The sequence below is a fragment of the Aquarana catesbeiana genome, linkage group LG03 (genome assembly GCF_042186555.1).
Source record: "Aquarana catesbeiana isolate 2022-GZ linkage group LG03, ASM4218655v1, whole genome shotgun sequence".
Taxonomy (NCBI): domain Eukaryota; kingdom Metazoa; phylum Chordata; class Amphibia; order Anura; family Ranidae; genus Aquarana; species Aquarana catesbeiana.
Window position 1 is genome coordinate 265,648,392 of NC_133326.1, and position 10,301 is coordinate 265,658,692.

Sequence of the window (10,301 nt, forward strand, 5' to 3'; positions counted from 1 at the left end):
AAGTCCAGGAAACTTATCGAGCCTCTTGCAGAGAGTATATCAATTTCAAAGCGGCTTGGCATTTGAAAGTATATTATGCAATGCTGCTGCACCAGTTACGCTAAAATTTGCTGAACACATTTTGCTTTTGAATAATGTATAAAACATACCTCCCAATTTTATTGAGATGGGGAAAAAGGGGACACCTTTTAGCACCAGATATGTCAGAGAAGGACAACCTGCACACCCTCCAATTAAGGAGAACATGAAAAATTCATAAGTGATCAATGAAACCCACTTTTACATTACTTTTGCTTTGTACTAGAGTTAAAAATATATATGTATTCATATAAAAAGGTGAAAAGTTGATAGTTAAAGAGTGTATTGATTTATTGAGGTTTATACACCAGGCTAGAAAAAAGTGACAGGCTAGAAAAAAAAAAAAGAGTCTGTCTATCCAAGGAAGGGGCTATTGGGAGCTATAAAACACACTAACTATAATAAGAACTATAATGATAGATTTAAAGAAACAGTATATGTAAAATGCATGATTGTGTATGTAAAAGACCTAAGAATAAAAGTCATGAATCTACTTACAGCAACTGATCATGGACAGAAATCAATACGTTTGACAATACTATTGGCTTATTATCTGTTGTTGGACAATACTTAACAGTTATTTATGCTTATTCAATAACAGCAATGAAGACGTACTAATTACGCTAATCCAGTAACCAGTTTAATTTTGTTAAACAGTTTAAATGATTGCTGATTGGATCTGAGGTTTAACACTTTTGCATATCCTCTTAAATTATAAGCCATCTACCTTGATCATTTGAAAATGTAGATATTTGTTATCTCCACTATCCTCCTAACACCTAAACCAAATTTAATTTTACATTGTTTCAGTTCAGATAAGCACTGACACTTTCATCTATTCATACATAAGCATCACTAAACGTACCTAAAGCAACCAGTGTGTATATGGTTATTACCAGTCATTAAAGGTGGTATTAAACCCAAAGGCAAACATGTATTATATTACAGTTTACCAATTCTTAGATATGATGGCTGCACTATTTTCTTTTTTAGGTTTTCTTGGTGATCCGGCCAATAAGTCTGTTGTTTTTCAACAGAGCAAGATGTCCTGCCGATGTAATAGTTAGTGGGCTGAGACAAGCCATTTAACACTGACAAGGGTGCTTACAATAGTCAGCTTTTACTCATTTATGTAAAACCTTTTTTTTTTAGGCATGTTTCCCTCTATTTTTACCTGGTGATCTGGTCTGTATTAGGGTGCTTACACACTGGATGAAGAAGCAAAAGAGACACCTTTGGACAGCATCATGGTCATTCAGGGGGGGGGGGGGGGGGTTAGGTGCTCTAGCATATTTAAATACACTAACGATTTGAAGGCAAACTCCAACTAACGCTTTATAAAACAGTTGTAGCACCAGTTTTGTTCTTTTTTTGGATAAGAAAACGAATGCAGCCACTACATTGATTGAATGATTGTCAATCTTCAATATATTACACTTTAAGTTTTAAATTCAGTACAGCTTTAAAGGAAAAAAAAGGGCACTTGAATTTCTACAGCAGAATGTACAAATGTATACAGGACTAAGGATGAGTGAAATGGAGAGTTTTCATTGCACCAAAACTTTGGTGAAACTTATTGGTGCCAATGGAAAAGGTGCATGTACAGTGAGCTTTGAGCCTCCCAGGGGTTACGCAAACTGCTGTAAACTATCTCTAACTTGTTCTTTTGTTAAAACAGACCCAGATAAGCTTTATTCTTTTATGTCTTGTTTGATTTTTTCCATAAGATAGTGGAAAATGTAGAGCAACACAAATATTTTAAGTAACTTTACAAAAAAAAAAAAAAAAAACAATAAATGGTAAAACAACACAAAGAACACTAAGGAATCTATTTATAAATATTCTCATAGAAGATTCAACACCTTCTCCCAAAGACTCACATGTTTTTATAATTGGATTCAATTGGCAAGAGGATGTTTGAAACCTTGCTGAAAGTTTATATATTGGCTCCTAAATAAAATAAAAGAAACCAAACAAACAAACTAAATACAACCCCCCTACCAAAAAATGTGCGATACATCAAGTGATGCATAAATTGTCATTACTATATAAATACCGGTATATAATTCATAAAGAAATAAGTCGTTGAAAGTTTGCTATAAAACTTTGCCAAAAGTGAAACCATGCATTTTGTGGCGAAATTCATTTAGGTGCAATCTTAGGTGCTCATCCCTAGTAATCACAAGTCCTTTAAAGCAATATTAAATCCAAAAACAAACATGAAACATATTGCAACTCATCAATCCTTAGACATGCTGGCTGCATTACTTTTCATTTTTTTGCCCTTTTTCCATTATTTTTTCATTTAATTTAACAGACCAGGCTGTTCAGACAAAGTAGCAGTTAGAGGATGGAGACGAACCATTTACCGATGACAGGAGTGCTTACAATGATCATATTTGATCCTAAAAGGAACAAAACTGCTGCTGTAACTTTGTTGCTTTAAACGTGTTAGTCAAGCTATCCTAAAGTCATCATACACAAATTTCCTTTAGATCTACCAAATACTATATAGTAGAAAGTCCTGGCTAATCGGATATCTGCTGATTTAATAGTTTGGGTAGGTCCTCATATTACAGTTTTTCTAAATTTCAAGTTGATTGTACAGAGAATGTATGGTCAGATTGTAATGTGTATAGCAGGCTTTCTCAACCTTTTAACCCTAGAGGAACCCCAAAAATAATTTTCATGTCTCGAGGAACCCTTACTAAACCCAAATCATCAGGGCTCAATAAGAACAATGCTCCTTATATTAGTGGTCAATAGGAAGAATGTCCCCCTTAAAGTGGTATTTAGAATGCCACCCTTAAAAAGACAGCTAAAAAGATATTTGGTGTCATACTGCTGGCTTTGCTAAGTGGTGCTGAACCTTGAACTCTGTAGGCATCATCAAATAGGTGGTTCATAAGCCACGGCTCAAGGAACCCCTGGCAACCTCTGGAGGAACCCTGGTTGAGAATGGCTGATGTATAGTGACCCTCATTATACATTTTACAATCTTCCTTAAATCTGCCAACAAGTATGTAATGCAAGGTCCTGCCTGAATGGCTACAGACTGATTGGATGATTCGGGAAAGTTCTCATATTGCATAGTTTTGGTAGCTCTAAAGTTGAATGTACATCAGATAATGTGTACAGTGATCATAACTAAATAGTGCATTAACACTACCCTCTCCCCAGATTGACAATGCTGTTGTCCAAAGGCATCTCCTCCAGTGGAGCAGAGGAAAGGTGTTATTGGCAGGATCACTGGATGACGATAAAAAGAAAACAGACCCATAAGAGAATCCTAATGCAGCCACCACATTTAAAAATTGGTAAACTGTAATATGAATGTATGGCCAGCCTTAGATGTAGTGGCTGCTTAGTTCCCTTTTTTTAGGCTTTTCCCCTCTGTTTATCTGCTGGGTAACATGCCTCCTGTATTAGGCTACAAGTACACTAGCCTACCCTAAGAGCGGAAAAACTTGGCAAAAAGCACAAACTGTGTCTGTACCGCAATTTGTGTTTTCCCGTGACCGACGGTCAAAAATGTTCAAATCCTGAACATGATTCCTCTGTGTTCAGGAGAGGGATATCTAACCTCACCTAAACATGGCAGCTCCTAAACTCTGCTAACAGCCTATGTCTACATGGACACAATGGGTTTTTATGGAGTTGAGTTTAGGAGCTTTGGCAAAAAAAAAAAAAAAAAACACACCAAAAACTCCTAAACTCAAGTTTACAAGCTGCTAGCATACATGAAGCCTTCGGCTCCATTGACTTCTGGAATCACAGGACGCATTTGTGATGCCATTATTGTTATTTGCGGTGCAATTTTACCGCGATTGTTGAGCAATAAAACATGCTAAAATCACTTCTAAAATCGCAATGCATAACGGGCCTGGGTCTGTGCCAAAATTTGGTACACTAGCATCTTTGGCACCTATTTGGAGCAGAGGGATGCCCATTCAAATGAATGGCACAGCCATAAAAATACACAAAAAAACGCGGTGGAGCAGCTGTCACTGCAGTATGCGTAGGTGTGAACGGAGCCTTAGAGTGCCTCCACTCTGAATTAAGGAGCACAGGGGGCGCAGCAGACAGCATTGTCAGTCTGGGAGAATGGGGTATTAGATAGCAGATTTGTATACACTAACAAATTGAAGTTGAACTCCAGCTAACACTTTATAAGCAGTTGCAGCAACAGTTGTGTTCTGTTTGAGATAAAGGTTTTACATAAGTAAATAAAACCTGATCAATGTAAGCACCCCTGGCAGTGGTAAATGCCTCCTCTGTGTAACTGCTATGTCTGCTGGAGAGCTTACTGGTGGGATAAAAGAAAAAAATGAATGCAGCCATCACATCTAAGAATCTAAGAATTGCTAAGCAGCAATATAACACACATTACACATCTGCTTTTGAGTTCAATGCCGCTTTAATGAAATGTCTGCAGCCCCTTGCCCCAATCTATAGGGCAGACAAGCTGTTAGGTGGAACCTGGTCTAGGTGACAGTGCAGTATGAAAGTGCGGAAAGCATTACCTCCTCTCTCCATGGATAACATAAGAACTTCGGTAGAAGCCCAGCAGTTCATTTTCTATGATGGCATTGTAAATAATCTTGAGGTTGTAACTTTTGTGCACCTCCAGGCTCCGGTTGAGGATGACTACCAGAACTTGGTTGGGCGGATAAGTAAAGAAGCTGGAAACTTTGACGTCCCCGGCCGCTCGATCTTCTGCCACTTGGACTTTCTCCACCGTCAACCTGTGAGCATGGACCACGATGTACCTGCTGGAGTTCATACACTCGATCTCCACATTGACTTCTCCCGAGAAAGTCAAGTTGTCCATGAAGGCGGTAATCATGAGGTTATAGTGGAGGGGTTTAAGGTGTGTGGGGAGTCTCAGGTAAGTCCAAGGCTTCCAGTCTTCTTCTAGCTCCTGCCTATCTACCCCATCCCCTGGCTCCTTCCCCACCTCCAGGTTCTGGTTGAACCTGGCCGCCTCCACCACGCTGCTGTTAATGGTCCTCCCGGCGGCATCAGGACATTCCTCGAAGCGCACACTGAGCAGGACGGCGATGACGGTGACCACGATGAGAGCCAGGATGGAGATGGCAAAGGCCAGCAGCAGTTTTCTGTGTACGGTCAGGTGTCGCTCGGTGCTCCGGGGTCTCACCGTGTCAGCCCATTGCTCCTGGACTCCTCTGCCGTTCCTCATACCGGAGTCTGGGATCGCCTCGGAGCTGAGAAGAAGTAAGCTGTTCTTCTGCCGTTTACTGTCCAGAGCCATAGCAGTGCATGGTGGGAGGAGAGGTCACACTGCACAGCTAATGTCCTCTTCTAGGACTTGGGGCTTCACCGCACACTTCATTCCGCCTGCCACGGCAAGAGCATCATCCCATGAAATCCTCTACTGCCTCCCGCTTGTCATCAGCGGGCTCTGAGCCCACCGGCACCCTCCGCCTCCCTTTAGACGGGCTCGCTCCTCCCTTCCAGGCGCGGTGTGTGTGTGCGATGTGCTGCCCATCACTTCTTCCCAAATCACCCCCTCCACCTACTGCCAACTACCACTGTCACCGACTGCCAACTACCACTGTCACCTACTGCCAACTACCACTGTCACCGACTGCCAACTACCACTGTCACCTACTGCCAACTACCACTGTCACTGACTGCCAGCTACCACTGTCACCTACTGCCTCCACCTACTGCCAACTACCACTGTCACTGACTGCCAGCTACCACTGTCACCTACTGCCTCCACCTACTGCCAACTACCACTGTCACCTACTGCCAACTACCACTGTCACCTACTGCCAACTACCACTGTCACCTACTGCCTCCACCTACTGCCAACTACCACTGTCACCGACTGCCAACTACCACTGTCACCTACTGCCAACTACCACTGTCACCTCTGCCAACTACCACTGTCACCTACTGCCTCCACCTACTGCCAACTACCACTGTCACCTACTGCCAACTACCACTGTCACCTACTGCCTCCACCTACTGCCAACTACCACTGTCACCTACTGCCAACTACCACTGTCACCTCTGCCAACTACCACTGTCACCTACTGCCTCCATCTACTGCCAACTACCACTGTGACCTACTGCCAACTACCACTGTCACCTACTGCCAACTACCACTGTCACCTACTGCCTCCACCTACTGCCAACTACCACTGTCACCTACTGCCAACTACCACTGTCACCTCTGCCAACTACCACTGTCACCTACTGCCTCCACCTACTGCCAACTACCACTGTCACCTACTGCCAACTACCACTGTCACCTACTGCCAACTACCACTGTCACCTACTGCCTCCACCTACTGCCAACTACCACTGTCACCGACTGCCAACTACCACTGTCACCTACTGCCAACTACCACTGTCACCTCTGCCAACTACCACTGTCACCTACTGCCTCCACCTACTGCCAACTACCACTGTCACCTACTGCCAACTACCACTGTCACCTACTGCCTCCACCTACTGCCAACTACCACTGTCACCTACTGCCAACTACCACTGTCACCTCTGCCAACTACCACTGTCACCTACTGCCTCCATCTACTGCCAACTACCACTGTGACCTACTGCCAACTACCACTGTCACCTACTGCCAACTACCACTGTCACCTACTGCCTCAACCTACTGCCAACTACCACTGTCACCTACTGCCAACTACCACTGTCACCTCTGCCAACTACCACTGTCACCTACTGCCTCCACCTACTGCCAACTACCACTGTCACCTACTGCCAACTACCACTGTCACCTCTGCCAACTACCACTGTCACCTACTGCCTCCACCTACTGCCAACTATCACTGTCACCTACTGCCAACTACCACTGTCACCTACTGCCTCCACCTACTGCCAACTACCACTGTCACCTACTGCCAACTACCACTGTCACCTACTGCCTCCACCTACTGCCAACTACCACTGTCACCTACTGCCAACTACCACTGTCACCTCTGCCAACTACCACTGTCACCTACTGCCTCCACCTACTGCCAACTACCACTATCACCTACTGCCAACTACCACTGTCACCTACTGCCTCCACCTACTGCCAACTACCACTGTCACCTACTGCCAACTACCACTGTCACCTCTGCCAACTACCACTGTCACCTGCTGCCTCCACCTACTGCCAACTACCACTGTAACCTACTGCCAACTACCACTGTCACCTACTGCCTCCACCTACTGCCAACTACCACTGTCACCTACTGCCAACTACCACTGTCACCTACTGCCTCCACCTACTGCTAACTACCACTGTCACCTACTGCCAACTACCACTGTCACCTACTGCCTCCACCTACTGCCAACTACCACTGTAACCTACTGCCAACTACCACTGTCACCTACTGCCTGCACCTACTGCCAACTACCACTGTCACCTACTGCCAACTACCTCCACCTACTACCCCCCTACTGCCAACTACCACTGTCACCTACTGCCAACTACCACTGTCACCTACTGCCAACTACCTCTACCTACTGCCAACTACCACTGTCACTTACCTCCACCTACTGCCAACTACCTCCACCTACTGCCAACTACCACTGCCAACTACCTCCACCTTCTGCCAACTACCTCCACCTTCTGCCAACTACCTCCACCTACTGCCAACTACCACTGTCACCTACCTCCACCTACTGCCAACTACCTCCACCTTCTGCTAACTACCCCCACCTACTGCCAGCTACCACTGTCACCTACCTACACCTACTGCCAACTACCACTGTCACCTACTGCCAACTACCTCCACCTACTGCCACCTACTTCCACCTACTGCCAACTACCACTGTCACCTACCTCCACCTACTGCCAACTACCTCCACCTACTGCCAACTACTACTGTCACCTACTGCCAACTACCTCCACCTACTGCCACCTACCTCCACCTACTGCCAACCACCACTGTCACCTACCTCCACCTACTGCCAACTACCACTGTCACCTACTGCCAACTACCTCCACCTTCTGCCACCTACCTCCACCTACTGCCAACTACCACTGTCACCTACCTCCAACTACTGCTAACTACCACTGTCACCTACTGCCAACTACCTCCACCTACTGCCATCTACCGCCACCTACTGCCAACTACCACTGTCACCTACCTCCACCTACTGCCAACTACCTCCACCTACCACTCTCACCTACCTCCACCTACTGCCAACTACCACTGTCACCTACCTCCTACTGCCAACTACCACTGTCACCTACCTCCACCTACTGCCAATGACCACTGTCACCTACCTCCACCCACTGCCAACTGCCACTGTCACCTACCCCCACCTACTGCCAACTACCTCCATCTACTGCCAACTACCACTGTTACCTACCTCCACCTACTGCCAACTACCTCCACCTAATGCCAACTACCACTGTCACCTACCTCCACCTACTGCCAACTACCTCTGTCACCTACCTCCACCTACTGCCAACTACCACTGGAAGAAAACCATCAGGCCTTCAGGAAAAAACTCAAGACCTATCTCTTCTAAGAAGCTGACAACACAGAACGGATCTAGCGCCTTGAAGTGATTCAGTTCGCATTTGCAGCGCTTTACAAATCATTCATTCATTCATTCATTCCTTCTACCACTGCCACCTACCTTCACCTACTGCCAACTACCTCCACCTACCACTGTCACCTATCTCCACCTACTGACAACTACCACTGTCACCTACCTCCTACTGCCAACTATCACTGTCACCTACCTTCACCTACTGCCAACTACGTCCACCTACCACTGTCACCTACCTCCACCTACTGCCAACTACCTCCACCTACTGCCAACTACCACTGTCACCTACCTCCACCTACTGCCAGCGACCACTGTCACCTACCTCCACCTACTCCTAACTACCACTGTCACCTACCTTCACCTACTGCCAACTACCTCCACCTACTGCCAACTACCACTGTCACCTACCTCCACCTACTGCCAACTACCACTGTCACCTACCTCCACCTACTGCCAACTACCACTGTCACCTACCTCCACCTACTGCCAACTAACTCCACCTACTGCCAACTACCACTGCCACCTACCTCCTCCTACTGCCAACTACCACTGTCACCTACCTCCACCTACTGCCAACTTACATCCCTACCACTGTCACCTACCTCCACCTACTGCCAACTTACATCCCTACCACTGTCACCTACCTCCACCTACCGCCAACTTACATCCCTACCGCTGTCACCTACCACCAACTTTCTTCCCTACCACTGTCACCTACCTCCACCTTACATCCTTACCACTGTCACCTACCTCCACCTACCGCCAACTTACATCCCTACCACTGTCACCTACCTCCACCCACCTCCAACTTACATCCCTACCACTGTCACCTACCTCCAGCTACTGCTATTTACATCCCTACCGCTGTAATCTTCCTCCAACTTACATCCCTACCTCTGTCACCTACCTCCAACTTACATCCCTACCACTGTCACCTACCCAGGGGCGTACCTAGAGCATTTGGCACCTGGGGCAGATCCTATATCAGGCACCCCCCACATTAAAATGTAAAAACACCCCACTGTGCCCCCTGCATACCTCTGCATCCTTCAATAGCTCTTTGTCACTACTGTGTAACCCCTCCCCACAACTACATCTCTAGACCCATTTACATTACACAGCCCCCTGCATCTCTGGACCCCTTTACATTATACAGCCCCCTGCACCTATGGACCACTTTACATTACATAGCACCCTGCACCTCTGAACTCCTTTACATTACACAGCCCCCTGCATCTCTGGACCCCTTTACCTTACACAGCCCCCTGAGCACTGGACCCCTTTACATTACACAGCCCCCTGCATCTCTGGACCCCTTTACATTACACATCCCCCTGCATCTCTGGACCCTTTTACATTACACAGCCCCCTGCATCTCTGGACCCCTTTACATTACACAGCACCCTGCACCTCTGGACCTCTTTACATTACACAGCCCCCTGCACCTCTGGACCCCTTTACATTACACAGCCCCCTGCATCTTTGGACCCCTTTACATTACACAACCCCCACAGCTCTGGATCCCTGCATATTGCACAGACACCCCCAACAGTTCTGGACCCCCTGCTGGTTACACAGACCCCCCTCCTAGCAGTTTTGGACCCCCTGCATGTTACACAGACCCCCCTAACAGCTCTGGACTCCATGCATGTTACACAGACCCCCTAACAGTTCTGGACCTC

At 46.3% G+C, this 10,301-nt stretch overlaps 1 protein-coding gene across 1 annotated transcript in view; it reads right to left on the reverse strand.

The window, feature by feature from the left end:
• The window catches only part of TRHDE (thyrotropin releasing hormone degrading enzyme), a 1,580,966-nt gene extending 1,575,436 nt beyond the window's left edge, over nt 1-5,530 (reverse strand). Inside the window, exon 1 of the mRNA XM_073620033.1 lies at nt 4,602-5,530. Within this exon, the coding sequence (XP_073476134.1) occupies nt 4,602-5,350 (749 nt within the window). The 5' untranslated portion in view covers nt 5,351-5,530. The remainder of the gene's footprint in view (nt 1-4,601) is intronic.
• Between the last annotated feature and the right edge of the window lie 4,771 nt (nt 5,531-10,301).